Source organism: Carassius auratus, chromosome 12, assembly GCF_003368295.1.
Source record: "Carassius auratus strain Wakin chromosome 12, ASM336829v1, whole genome shotgun sequence".
NCBI classification, from domain to species: Eukaryota; Metazoa; Chordata; class Actinopteri; order Cypriniformes; family Cyprinidae; genus Carassius; species Carassius auratus.
This window is the reverse complement of record NC_039254.1, coordinates 17057040-17071985: the sequence shown is the minus strand read 5'-3', so window position 1 is coordinate 17071985 and position 14946 is coordinate 17057040. Positions and strand designations below refer to the sequence as shown.

The following is a 14946-nucleotide window of genomic DNA, read 5'->3' as shown; positions in this document are numbered from 1 at the left end:
GCTGCAGATTCAGACTATTAAAAGCGCATGGGCACAATCTTTTCCTCTGAGTAATGAATGAATTCACATAAATGATTAGCTCGATACACAACATAATGTAAAGCTGTTGTGAATTTCACAGCTTCCAACAAAATGGCCACTCTGACCCTGCAATGCAGTCTATGACAAATACGGAGAGTTTAGCTTCTCTTAGTTCAACAACTGCTGCACAAAACAGCAAGTTGAGGTTGAATTCAGGTAAATGACAGAACATCTTCTCCACATGACTGGTGAGGACTTCAAGGGACAGTTTTACTGCTTTATTTAACGTATGATCCGTCACAGAGCTCGTCTGAATCCTGTCACTCACACATTAACATCTGCATGCATTGTTAACATAATACTGCTGTCAGGAAAAGACTGTCGCTTTCTTTCACCCTAACGTTCCACTCAATTCTTGAATGTCTTCTATGAACAGTTCGAGGGGAAAAAAAGCAAGTTTTTTACTAGCTTTTGTCCCGCAGGACTTAATTATTTCCAACACCTTATTATGCTTGTCCCTAGTCAAAATATTGTATCCTCTGGCATCATCACTCTGAATGCCAGCTGCTCATTTCTGGAGGAAGATCTCCACGGTGTGGTGGGAATCTATGAAACATTACTGAGGCATGCTTTTACTTCTCACATTGATTATTTAATACAAGAAAAGGCTGTTATAATGAGCTCATATGCACTCATACATTAGAAAAGAAGATATAAATGAATGTTTTTGCTCCCTTTGTGGTGCCTTTTTAAATTATTTTATTCTTACAAAATGCATATCTGCAGTTGCTCGTGGTTTGCGAAGATCATTAGCGCCATCTGCCGGTCAGACCATGTTAGCAACGGCTTTATTTTATTTGTATATTTTAGAATAAAATATCGTTGTTGTTTCTTTCGATAGTTCATCGCTAGGATGTTTGTATCGTAAACACTTGCGAATATTATTTGTACAATCTTTAAATATACAGCTAGAAAATGTACATTAAATTTACCTTAATTTTTCATCACACATCTCTAATTTTCTAAATCATTCTTTTTTTTTCCACACACATTGGTGATCTCAATGGTAAGGAGTGTTAGGAATAATAACGTCAGTCAACCGAGAGGTTGTCGCAATTTTGGTGTATAAAAATAATTTTCACACAAAAGTTTTTTAACATTATTTTTTGTTTGTTTGTTTGTTTGTTTGCACTCATCTACTTAATGGTAATGAAACCCATGACTTTGCGCTACAAACACTGACTGCAGCTACACATTTGTAAAGCGTTCATATGGCACGTTTAGTTTCCTCAAAATAACTCTGCGCGTACACGCGTTAGTTCTGTTGACGTCACAGGCTAGAGGGCGGGGCTCCGAACAGGTGTATATCACAGGTGTAAAGAAAAGTAAGTGCCAGAGAAGTACGAGCCCGTTTAGTCCCGTTGTTTCATGTAGGTGTGCAATGGCTCCGAAATGTATCGGAGGCTGCGCCGCGTTATTTGTCCTCGGGATTACATTTGATATAATCGGGTTTGCTTTGGTTTTGGTCGGTGTTTTTGCCAATCTGCGATTGGACGGCAGATTTTACGGAGACTTCTTAATCTACACAGGCTCTTTAATAGTTTTTCTCAGTCTTTTCTGGTGGATCATGTGGTACACTGGGAATATTAGAGTTTCCTCTGAGGATGTGGAGAAGAGGACTTTTGATAACTTTGCGCACTGGGCGAGGAAGCTCTCGGAGCGACTGTCCAAAAAGAGGATGAACGGCGAGAAGTGCATGGATGACATTAAGAAGTCGTTGAACGGCGATGTGACACATCACGCTCCGAGGCGGATAACGTGGGAAAACTCCGGAACCGCGGGGCGCGTGAATGAAGCGTACGACCGAAGCTCCGACGCGCCACCGACTGAGAAGACCGTGGAGCTGGAGATCCTGAAGAACCCCGAGATGTTCCTGCAGAGCTGCGGGAAGGCGGAGAGATTTCTCTGAACAGCGACTGGTACGGTGACCACTTACCTGCTATCCCTTCATTTTAGAGAATAACCTGGGACATTCGTCTTGAGCAATTTCTTTTACAACTTTTCTTGTGCTGTAGAATATGATAATATCTTTATATTACGAAAATCTATAGCCGACTTTAATAAATAGCCTACGCACTGGCCTTGAATTATTAAAAGTTAATTTAGCCTATGTGGGGCAAGTAAATAAATAGGATGGAAATGTATCGCTAAAGTAGAAATTGAGAGTTAGTCGAAATATTAAAGTGTCATCTGCTCATTTCGAGATTATATATATATATATATATATATATATATATATATATATATATATATATATATATATATATATATATATATATTGATTTATATAATTTTATCTAACTGGATAGAGTGTTTTGTACTTAGACAAACCACTAAAACTGATGTTATGAAGACTGAAATCTGTTAATTAGTCCTTCATGCTGCAGACATTCACAGTTTTTCTATCTGTCCACTGACTGCACATCTATCGATCTGATCTTTCGGACATTGGGGCTTTAAATAGGGATCAAAGCCGAAAGTGAATCAAATTCACTTAAAAATTACAATGGTATTTGCGAGAAAATGTTTTATATTGTTCTGAGAAGTTTCTGCAGTGACACCTTTGTGTGTGTGTGTGTGTGTGTATATATATATATATATCCCAAAAAGAAACGGAGAGAGGGACGGGGCATAACAAAACATAACAGGAATGGCCTCCATAGTATTTGCTTCAGGGTCATATTGCAGTTTGGTGTTGATTACTTAACTTTACAAAATCAAGCTCACTGTAGCTATAAGTACAGACTTATTGAGGGCCTATTGATTTACAAAAAAAAAAGACAAATATATTTATATCAAGTGTCGTGGCTGTTGTGGACCTGAGACTTTTTTAAGCATTGCTGAAAAGCACCGTTAACATAATATTTCACACCTGTACCCTAACAATGTGTATTCCATGAGTATTTGTTGTCTTGAGGATATTGTACACTTATGAAACTTGATGCTGTTCTTATTTCCTCTCAGGTACATTTTACTTCTGTCCGTCAGAGTCTAAGACGAGGAAAAGCAGCAGTGAGACTGGGATGTTTTAACCAAACCTTCATATTTGGACTGACTGAGAAATGAAGTCATTAATCAGGGATTTTCAATGAGCACTTTACACATGATTAATACATTTGTACTTTTATCTCGTGGAGTGAAAGTTTAATTTAAGATTTTATGTTTGTATTCATCTTTATCAAATAAAGTTTTCAGAAAATAAATTATTCGTCCAGTTAGCCACTTGTTTTTTTGTTATTTAACACAATATGGAAACTTCTCGTTATTTCTAACAAATCTTATTTGATTTTATTCTTCTGAAATGTCTGCATTGTTTTAAATAACCCCTTTATTCCGGTTTTATGATTATGTAAAATATCTTGTTTGTTATTAGTCATACAGCCCTGGTAGGCATATGCAGTTGTGCATGAACTACTATTTGAACTCTGTTAAAACAAGCATTACAAATATTCCTCCGCTGACTTTTATTGGGCTCAAAGTATTTTAGGCTCAGACCCGGATCTTTTCAGGAAACCTGTTCACCTGGAAGTGTCTCGCTCTTTTTCCATCTTGCAGCTCTCCACTGACAGGAACGGACTGAAGACCTGTTCGGTGTGTTTACTAGAAACACAGTCAGGTGTGAATTATACACGTACTCTTATCAAACACTGCTAAATCATTGCTTTTCACCTAACATTAGGATTACAAACGGAGAGAAACCCGGCAGACAAATACAAGAGTTTACAGACACACCCTGCTATTGTGTATCTGGACATTCGAGCCATTAAATCCTCCAGTCTTTCACAATCACAGTAAACGGACGATAAGGGAGAGGAAGGTAACCACTGGAAAGTCATGAAAAACCTATGTGGAAGGACTTGTTTTGCGACATGTCAGACGTGGGGTTTGTTTCGATATGCATTCAAACTCCAGCAGTACAGAGGTCAGTAATCATGCTGAAATAGCTCTCATGTAAACGACCTCACAAAATTACGACTCCTATTATTAATTCATTAGCACGGTCAGGAAATCAGACAACCTGTGCAACAAGCAGAACAAGACGGCCCAGATGGACAACAGGTCGTGTTTCCCATCAACACCTGAGGTGTGAGAGATATCAGATGATCCCAACACCTCCGACAAAAACATTGAATGCGGCAGAAGAAAACATCCTCTTGTTCCAGTCACTGTGACCGTCCTGCTGCAGAATATGGCTCTTTAATTATCCTTTAACAAGGTAATGTTAGCTTTGAAGAAATACTGGCTACTGGGTTAAAAACTAAAAAAAACATGCATAATAAATACGAAACACTTAAAAGATACTCTGAGCAACAATTAACTCCACTTCATTATATGTTGAACCCTTCTATTTAACAATAAGATTCTGTCAACAGACTTAACTACAGAATCTTCATCCATGAATCATTTTCCTTTGTTTCCTAACCTGATTCGAATGACTAATCACCAACAACATGAAAAGAAAATGTAGTATATTTCACAATAAATCATTCATGTCCTTAATGTTTTGTGGCAAACCCTCCCTTCTGGGTGTCCTTTAACTCCACAAGGACAGTCAACAAAGCCTTTCACAATAATGGGCCGGCTATTGTTGTCCTACTTTTGATAACAAAAGAACAAGAGGCTTGGCTTTAGTTTTCTCTCGCTCGGAGATGTTGGAGACTGTTGCGATAACATTTATATCATCCTGCACAGAAGTGTCGTACAGCGCCATCTAGACAACGCAAATCATCTTCTTCAGCGGTCACACAAATACAGAACAGAAATTATGGGGTTTTTAATTTAATTTATAAAAAAATGCATATACCCACTGAAGCTGAACAACATCTACCACTTATTTGTCCTTGTGGAACATGTACTATCTGTGAGACTCTTTCAGTTGTTTGAACAGAATAAAATAATATTAACAGGCAAAGACAACTTCAACACAAAGATAACAAACACAGCCAACGACATCTCGAATATAAAAGGAAAAACAATGGGGAGGAAAGGAAATATCAGAATCAAAAAAAGGTAAGTGCAGTAATGATCCCAAATTGTATAAAATATTATTTTGCATTTTTTTTTTCTTCTTTCATCTTCTGCAGTTTCCTGCAGTCAGGAAACAAATCAGATACAGCACATTTTCTCAACACGTTCATGCAAGCTGATATATTTTAAAGTACAAATGGAAATATATTTATCTCATAGGCTATTGGTTAAAATATGAAAAAGAGGATGGGAGTAAACATCATTTTGATTTGATGTAATAGCAAATAACTCAAACCCTCAATAGTGTTTTTTTTTTTCTGAAAAAGAAAAACAAAGTTTGATGATAAAATAAACATGAAGAAACTACATTCATTTCCACGTCTTTAAAAACAAAAAGGAAAAAAAGCAAAAGCAAAATGACCTTACTTCTGCACTGCCTCTTAAGTTGAGTATTTGTGCCTCAGGAAACACACACAAATAAGATCCTAAAGTACACATACGACAAAATACTGCATATCTACTAAAGACTGCATTAGGTAGGTGGACATGGTAGCTAGCTGCCATGAAACAGGAGGAAAAAAAATAATAAAGTAAAAAAAAAAACCTCCCCACATTTCCCTTTGCCCAAGAGATGAAAAAAAAAAAAAACGCTAAACTTCCCATCTGTGAATATGAAGCTGAAATAAGAAGCAGGTTCACATTTTAAGAGCTAATCGGTGTTAAACGATGTTTGGCAAGTCCATATCTGACCTGTCTTTTCAGTCGAATGCAAATGTTCAAGACCTGGGACCATGGGAATCTGGAGCACACATCTGATACACATGCGTGACTTTACGTTAATATGTTTATCGGTCATTGGCCGGTCGTTTGTTCGCTAACACAAAGGATGTTCGTCTATTTGCTCTCCATTCACGTTCAGCCCAGAGTTCACAGAGACGGAGACCTTCTCTGCTGGGTTACACCCACAATACATTTCATTTTATAACTTCAAGTAGGCTATATTAATATATGTGTGTGCATATATCTGTGAGTATTTACCTAATCATGTAAAAGGCCCTCCGTCCCTCTATCAGAACAGCAACCTCTCTCTTTACACCTCCACCTCGCATTACTCTCAGCCCGATTCTAATCACTACTTCTCTCCAAAATCCACCGACTTTCATCTCACCTCACTATTTGGCACCTTAGATTCATTAACAGGTGATGTGGCTGCAGCAGGTGCGTGGCAGGCGGGGAGAAACAAAAAATGGGTTGAGGTCAAAGGTCGTGACATGGGAGCCCTAGTCAGTGGCGTTCTGCTTGTCTCTCTCTGCCGTGTCTTCAGTCTTGGCTCTTTTGGTGTCAGGCTGCTCTGCCTGGTCTCCGTTCTGCCGTTTGGTTGGTAGAGATGCCGAGGCCGAGGCGTGGGTCGCCAGCATGTGCAGAGGGCTCGCTGAAAAACAGCAGACGGATCGCGTTAGTTGTGCGCAAGACGAGCTAAAGCAACGCTCTGGGTTCAAAGCTAGAAATTGCCGACTGTAATACATCAGTTTGTAAAAACAAATGTACTGATGGGAAGATTCATAACCATATAGAGAAGTATGGAGCAGAAGCCTGTGAGCACTAGTGAAAATGTAGCTCTTTTCCTGTTGTGTGCAAACTGTCCTGCCTGCCCTAAAGCTAACACTAAAATCAACCACTAGGGGCAGCATTTCTTTCTTCAAAGGCTAAGATATATTTAATGAGCTTTCTGCATCATTAACACTAGTCTTTCTCATTAGAAAATTTGAAATATAATTTTAAGAGTGAGATCATGATTGATTAGTAAGATTACTCACTGAGGTTGGAAACATCACACATTTATAGAGCTTTTATCTTTTTAACAGTGGATTTGCTTAAACATGTTCATAATTCAAGGAATGTACATTTTCGATTATTCCCAAGAGCTTTCAGTGTTTAAATTAACAATCAAAGAATCATTATTCAAATTTTCATGTTACGATTAATTGGCAAAGCTTTTATCAAGGTATTATCAAGGTATTATCATGGTACTGAAATTCAGGAAAAAAAATGAATAACAGTATAACAGGTTTAGTAACTTTTCAGATAAAAATAACTGAACTTTAAAATACAATGAAGCACTACACTACACACACACACACACACACACACAAAAAAAAAAAACTGAATAAAATAAAACATTTTACACAGATTAAAGTGCAAAAGATTTATAAAGACCAATAGGTATCACTTTACAACAAGATCTCATTAATTAATCTCAGTTAATGCATTAACATTCACAATGAGAAATAGTTACATTTAGCTACAGAAGTTATTATTCGGGTAAAAAATAAATAATAATAAAATATTACAACTATTAGTTCTTTTGATTTTATTAATTATTGGAATAACCGAAGATTAACTAAGGTTTCAAATAATTTTTAATTGCAGTTAATGTTAATTAAAGAAGCCCTCATGTAAAGTTTGACTGAACAACACAGAACCAAAAGACTTTCAAACAATATTTAGGTCTTGTTTGAAAATAAATAGTCTATTAGCGAGAATAGTGACATGACTTTCAGATCCAATATAGTCATCACATCATCGCTTTATAGTTTCAATCTTTTTGAAAATCCCATTAAAACATTATGAAGATAATGATCCCAACATTCATTGTAACGTTGGGATCAGAAGGAAGGCAATGCATATAATTTTAGTTTTTAGACCGCTTTAGTTTTGAGTTCTGAAACTTACAGGATGATTTCATAGCACAATGACCTCTTATATTTCAAAAGATCAAGGGAATTTTGGTTTCTTGGTTCAGAACCCCTTTAAAACAACGTAATTCACACCTAGACCAACACAATTAAAATAAAAAATAGATTAAGAAAGATACAACTAAATGAAACATTAAGGGAAGCATGGATTGCATTAGATTTGTAACACTACAAAAATAAGAAAAAACTCTAGTTGAAATTAAGATATAACCACCCAGCTTTAATAAATGTTCTAAGTTATGCCATATAAATTATGAATCCTGGCTGTGATTATAATGTAAATACATAGCGATAATGCAGACGTTGGTTCCTGACCTGTATTGCCAGATCCTTGGACAGCAGTGACCACATGCGTCCCGTTCTGAGTGATGGCCTTGACGGGCAGCTGATGCTGGCCAATTGGAGCCTGTTGCACTATAGTAATTGTCTGTATTGGGCTGGACTGGGACGTCTGAAGAATGCGACCTGTCCCACCTATAGAAGTGGTTGTAATAGCAGGCAGGGGCTCCACTTTCACTGAGAAAAATGTAAAAACAGGATTAAAGATTAGTCATTCTCTCTGACATCTGAAATGGTTAACCGACATCCAGCCAGTCTTAATCCAAACCCCTTCATGAAACACCGGATATACATTATCCTGCTCATTACATGGCTACTTGCCACATAAGTAAAGAACTGGACGTGAAATATTGATTAGAGTTAAACTCGAATAAAAAACATAATTCAGCAAATGGCTTTGAGCCAACATGGACGAACAAATTCAGACAACATTTAAGGAAGAGAGTCAGACCACTGATTACAAGGCTTTTCACCAAATAAATAGATACATGGACAAGAAATAGCATCTAAAGTCCGGGAAACACCAAGCTGGCATCAAAAAAATAACGCTGCTTTTAAAGTGAAACCTGCTGCAGTCTGTCATTGATGAAAATCAACGAAAAAAAAAAATCACTTTGATCAATGATTCACTTTTATAACTTGAAAAATACAAAATAAAGCAAGTGTGTTTAATATACAGGCTTTAAGTCTGTACAGACCTTAATTCTGCATGCTCACCTTTGAGCTCCTGGAGCTCTCCGTTTTCATGCGGTTCTGCTTTAATGATGCTGGACTGGGTAAACACCGGCTCTGCCATGTGTGTGTTAGCTGTAGACAGTCCGGTTACTGTCGCAACGGAAACCGCAGGGATCTGATGCACCACATGGACCGTCTGCATGACGGGCTGCTGGGATGTGGGAGTGGACACCGGTGTGGCGACGGCGTAGGTCACAGGTTTGATGGTCTGCGGTAGCTGCCTCTGAACTGTGATGAGAACCGGTTGGGTGTTGAGAGGCGAACCTGTGTGGAAACATACGTTTGGTTCAAATGCAGCCAACCAGCAGTGGGAAAACACAATCTGAATGTTGGGTTGCTCTGTAATGTGCTCTAGAACAACGCCCCACACGTGATGATTATATTTTAGAGAGATGCTTAAGGACGCTACATATTTACAGGTTTATTTATACAGTGAGCAAACAACAGTAAATGTGATAAAACAAGTCCAATGGGTTTATTACATTAAAGACTTCCATAGTTTCTCACTAATGGATTTCCATGACTTTTCCAGGCATTTTGTGATAGCTGGATAAGGATGCTTCAAAACTGATTTGATCTGATTCACCAATGAACCAAATCAGGCCGATATGTGAACATTAAACTCAGTACTCAACTATGAACACGTGCATGAGGAATGACCTTACCTTGAGCATTCTGTGCAAAGCGAGCCTCTTGTATGACTGCTAATTTGGGCTGAATGGCTGGAGCAGGAGTGGAGGCAGGTGTGGGCTCCGGGTCCATAGGAACAGGCGAGCCTTCTCTTGATAAGCTGTCTGGGGTCTGAACGCCACTGGAGTGGGCCGACAGTGCCCCTGTGTGGTTAGGAGACGCTGGAGCGCTCCTGAGACGCAACAGGAAGCAAACTTAATGAATAAACTCAAGTGACATTGTTCATGAAGGTCTGTTTGTTTAAAAGCATGGGAAGCAAGCATTCAATCTCTGGGACCCACACCACCATAAAATAGCAATTGAAGTCTGTTTGTTACAAAGAGTGATTACAATTTAGTCACGATTCATCTAAAATGATAACAGTCTTACAATAACAACACGGGAAGAATACTAATGATCACCTGGATGAGAGTGGCCCGAGTGGGGTCCTAAAACAGGGCACACCGCGCGGCCTGCGCTTGCGGAAAGCTTGTTCGATGAGCTTTCCCTCAGATGAGGGGTCTATTCTCCAGAAAGAGCCTTTGCCCGGCTCCTCTTGAGATCGGGGCACTTTGATAAAATAGCGGTTTAAAGATAGATTGTGACGGATCGAGTTCTAGGAGAGTTAAAAAGCAACAAAAGGGTTAATGTTTTCGCAGCCGCTTAAAGTACAAATTTAATTGAATTTGTTATTTGTAAGGATGAAGCAATTAAAAAGAAACAACATGAAAAAAAGGGTCTGCAGAGCTGACACATAGTCAGTAGAGCAGAGCTTTGGAGTACTTCTCAGCTCTTTGGTCATTAAGAGACAATAGCTTTATCTTCTTTAACTTATAAATGTAGATAATCATGCTTTGATGTACCTATCAATCTGACATAACAAGTTGTGTGTGTGTGTGTATATATATATATCAAAAGCACAAAGAAAGCATTGAGATTCCTCATGGTATGACCTCTTTAGATATTCTCACTAATTCAGAAAACTACTAACAAGTGCTTGTTACACTCAACTCCATTAAAAAAACTGTTCCTACCAATGCTGTATAATGAATGCATATGACTAATTACATTAAATGACTAAACAGTCTGAAGAGCTGATTGACACTCACTTGCCAGCCCTTGTCTGCTGTCCTGTAATATGGATAATTCTTAGTAATATGTGTATATATTCCATTCAGTGTTAGTTGTTTGTCTGGAGCCATTGTGATGGCCTGAACAATAAGCTGTGCATACGAGTAAGGAGGCTTGGAGTCATCCTGTTAAAGACAAGAAAAAGAGCATTGGGACAGGTTACTGCATTTCAGATTAGACCAGTCTGGTTCAGTAATGTCCACAGGAAGAGTGATATACAAGACATCATTATTCTACACGGCTGCATGCATTTTTTAAACATCTCGTACTTTTGGACTGTCTCCTCCAGACGCTTCCTTGTCATTTTCTGATTGGGAGTTTTCATTGATCAGTTCAGCTGTGAGACCTCGACCCATTTTATAACTGGACAGTCCCGCACCTCGGGGACTTGACGGACAGGAGTTGGCAGCGCTGAAAAAAACAAAAATTACAAATTAGCATGATTTATAAAAATAAATAAAAACATCCTAATGACACTTAAGTGTCTCCTCTAGAAGCCTGTGTTCTGTAAGTGAACGGTGCATTACTGTGACATCCTAAAGAAGCACGAAATCACGTTCACAGACTTTTACACTAATAGTGTCCTATGAATTCCACGATGCAGAAAACGCAGACGGAATCGTGGAATCCAGTCATAAAAACAGAATTTACAGTTTAACACGGAATGTCACAGAATTTGTCAAATTTTGAATGAATTAATCAAAAGTAGGTCATTGCACTTACATCAAATCACCATATGGACTAATATCTGCAAATATTAAGCCGGTAAACTATTTAAATATGAATCCTGCATGTTCTGCATGTCTGTGCAAATGAATAGCGCAGAAGCGCGATTCCTTTATTAAGGACGCGTGACGCTCGCAGTAATTTCAGCGTCTGTCGTCTCTCCAAATAAGGATGAAAACACATGAGGAACATCTCCAGAACTGCTCTGAGAGTCACTTCATGAGCATCTGACCATTTGATTTCAATAAAACTAGCGTCATATCACATCATATGCTGTAGTAGCACATACACAGAACTGTAAAGGTACTGTAACCCGTCAAAATAAAAGTCTGGTTTAATTTAATGAGAAGTATTTGCCAATTGTACTATTGCTATTGTTCAGCAGAATGTACATAGCCCACTACTACTACTACTAAAATGAAACAAACATTTTTTTTAAAGAATAATCTCACAACATTTCTTCCATGTTTTATTTTTAATAGTAAATACCCTTTGTTTACCAAAAAATAAAAGTTTGCTTAATTTTCAATAATTAAAAGAAATTAAATGAATGTTTTATGCCTTTATTTGATAACCAGAAAAATGTAAATACACAACAGAATAAATGAGGAGAAAAAACATTTCATAAGGATATTTTAAAGAAAACAATTAATAAATTAAGTTTCATTTAGATAATTTAAATAATTAGACATGCTAAAACACAGAATTAGGTAACAATAAAACATATGGTGAAGAAAAAATAAAACATTTCATAGGGCCCTAAACATTTACTTTTTGTTAAACTTTTAATAAATTGATGTGAAAATGTATACGTTTTATGACTTTAATTAATTGGACATGCTTTTTAATTAATACAATTTAATTTAACCATTTAAAAGGAGTTGAGTAAAATTAAAACAGAAAAAAACAGAATCCAGAAAAAACACAGAAAAAAACGGAATGTGGGAAAAAATAAAACTGATTTCATAGGGCCCTACACTAACGGTTCCCTCCTGGAGGAATGACCTTCTCAACTCAATCCGAGCAGATGAGTCCTTAGCCATCTTCAAGAAGCAAAGCTAAAAACATCTCTTCCATCTTTATTTGACCCTCTAACTATCTATAAAATAATACTTCCACTCTCTATTCGTTTTTTAACTGCTTGTTTTAAAGACTTGTCATAGCTCTTGCATATTATTGCTCTTTGGTTGGTTTTGATTGCTTCTGTTGTCCTCATTTCTAAGTCGCTTTAGATAAAAGCATCTGCTAAATTACCACTATAAATGCAAATGTTAGAATAAGGCCTTTGGATAAAGGGTCAGTATGAGATGATGAGACAAGGAAGTTGAAGCAGATGCGCTTACCTGATTGTACCTGTTGGAGACGGCAGGGGACTCATCAGGTGGGCGATGTTGTCAGGAATGTTGATGGTCAGCGGCGAGATTTGGGGTTGGACCGCTTTCACAGGAGACTCAGGCGCGTTCCTGCGGTCCCTTTTGTCACTGGACAAGGCAGTGAATGTAATTTTGATATTTGTGCTGGGAAATCGGAAAGTGCACCTACAAAACAGAGAACAGAGCTGGAATCTCAGCCACTTACGCATTGATGGAGTAGCATTAAAAATACAGCAGACATACTGATTCACAAACCAGCCAGCAACAGAACACAAAAGTAGAGCCGGGTTTATATATGGACACCTGCTTGACCCGATTACACGACAGACACATTTAACCATCAGAAATATATTTAAACCTTTATCCACCATTTAACAGATTAACCCTGCAGCTCGTTCACATATCACATCATATATAAAGCATGAAATAAAAAATGCTCAGCTGTAGAATAAGTGGAATTAATAACTATGATTTGAAGCTCGTCTGATATACATGCACTCCTCTGCAACAACAAAACACAAGGCCATAACTTGCCACCCATTAAACAAAACAAAATCATTTAAAAATGGAATCACTATAAATGTAAATTAACGTACCAAATGCAGCTTTTAAGTCATGCAAGCAATACACTGAATGCAAGGTCAAAATAGTGCGTTAAAACGCATGACTACAATAGATTATTAAAATTATAGTGCATAAAAACATGAATTCTATTAACCAGGCTATTGTTTCTGATGACCATTTCCTATTCTTTCATTTAATCAGTGCCTCAGGCATACGTCATATTTTATTAACTTCCGCGATTTGGGTCAGCTGAGGGCATCAGGAACCGAATGAACCCAAAACACACTGACCATCTGGAATCTTAAAGGAAATTTGTCATGCTTTAGGCGACTAGTGTTGTGTAAACAGACTGAGGGGAACGGTTAGCTGTTGTGCTAATCGACGGCTGCACCGCGAGACGTGCGTAAGTGGCGGTTGTCATTATCAACACGTGCTGCTCGCGAAACAAAACAAATACCGCGAGCGATCGTCGCAAACGCCTTCACGCGGCTGGCGCCGGTCTAATTCAAACCGACAGTCGTTAGCTTACATGCGGGGAAGCTGGAGAGGAGGAGCCCCTCGTCTCTGAAACACCCCGTCCACGAACACCCCGTTTTTGCCGAGGCATCGAAGGTAGAAATCTCCGCCTCCCGTTCCATCCTCGCCGGCGGAGAAAATCTCGAGGTGCCTCCGTGAAATAAAGCTCGAATGGCCCATGCTCACGTCCACGGAGCCTTGTGACGAATTCCGACCGATGGTGACCGAGCGCTTCTTCATCAGATACTCGAATTCTCGGCCCTCGAGCCGGGCGACAAACGACCCTGACATCCCGCTCACCGCCATCTTTATTATTACTCTTGAGACTATCAAAATGAGGCAGCAGACGGCTGATGCTCGGTCGGGAGGGCTGCTTGCAGAATTTAGTGGGGGGATCGAATCAAAGAATGAGAAATAAACACGAAGGAACGTGCCAGCCGAGGGACAGCGGCTCCAACCCACAGCCGCGACAGAGAGAATGAGAAAACGGTAAACGCTACCAAACAAACCCTGGAGGCGGGGTCGGGTTGATTGACAGCGGTAGTAACCAATAATTCCGCTGCTCTTGAGGAGAGAAATATAATCCACCAATCAGCAGTTAGACGAACAAGCCTAGCGTGTAGCGATGAAGTTTGGTTGCGCTGTGTGCTGGCTGACACGCATGTTCGAAGTGGAATATCGGGCGATGATGCTACAGACTCAGACTTTGGCTAGTGATGCTGTCGTTTCTTGGCATCCTACCCACAGAATAACTCTCTTAGACTAAAATCGTGGTCGTACATTTTATGGCGATACAATAATCTACACATCTCTACGGAACTTCGGTTTTCTTGACAATAATAGTGCTTCTTAATTAACGTTACGCAGCTTAGAAACTGCTCCATTACCCCGTTACTCTACTCCGTGTTAAAGGTGCTTTCGTAATGTTAGTATGCTGCATTGCAGATTAGAGATTAGAGATTAGAGATTGCATAAAATGCAAAATCTACTGATCATTGCAAGATTTTCTTTACCATATATTTGAACAACATAAAAGCAGAATCTACTTTCCAAACGTTGGCACGTTTATCACAATAAACACACACACA

At 38.6% G+C, this 14946-nt stretch overlaps 1 protein-coding gene and 1 long non-coding RNA gene across 2 annotated transcripts; one reads left to right on the top strand and one right to left on the bottom strand.

Annotated features, from left to right (window-relative positions):
* The first annotated feature begins 1213 nt into the window (after positions 1 to 1213).
* Positions 1214 to 3281, top strand: LOC113112007 (uncharacterized). The gene is made up of 2 exons (XR_003293382.1): positions 1214 to 2000; positions 3046 to 3281. It is a non-coding gene; the product is annotated as an uncharacterized LOC113112007 (long non-coding RNA).
* Positions 3282 to 4831: 1550 nt separating this feature from the next.
* foxk2a (forkhead box K2a) lies at positions 4832 to 14370 on the bottom strand. Its single transcript, XM_026277335.1, has 9 exons — positions 13872 to 14370; positions 12749 to 12943; positions 10949 to 11090; positions 10658 to 10804; positions 9971 to 10164; positions 9545 to 9741; positions 8862 to 9143; positions 8121 to 8321; positions 4832 to 6481 (listed from the first exon to the last, which is right to left on the bottom strand). The coding sequence occupies exons 1-9, from the start codon at positions 14162 to 14164 to the stop codon at positions 6330 to 6332; spliced, it is 1803 nt and encodes a 600-aa protein (XP_026133120.1). The 5' UTR covers positions 14165 to 14370; the 3' UTR covers positions 4832 to 6329.
* Between the last annotated feature and the right edge of the window lie 576 nt (positions 14371 to 14946).

Bases quoted from the DNA above. Each gene is read 5' to 3' on its own strand.
- foxk2a (XM_026277335.1), bottom strand. From the start codon at position 14,164: ATGGCGGTGAGCGGGATGTCAGGGTCGTTTGTCGCCCGGCTCGAGGGC. The intron at 12,944-13,871 runs GTAAGCTAACGA...TCTGTTTTGTAG, and splicing joins CCTCTCCAGCTTCCCCGCAT to GTGCACTTTCCGATTTCCCA. The intron at 8,322-8,861 runs GTGAGCATGCAG...CATTTTTCTCAG, and splicing joins AGAGCTCCAGGAGCTCAAAG to TGAAAGTGGAGCCCCTGCCT.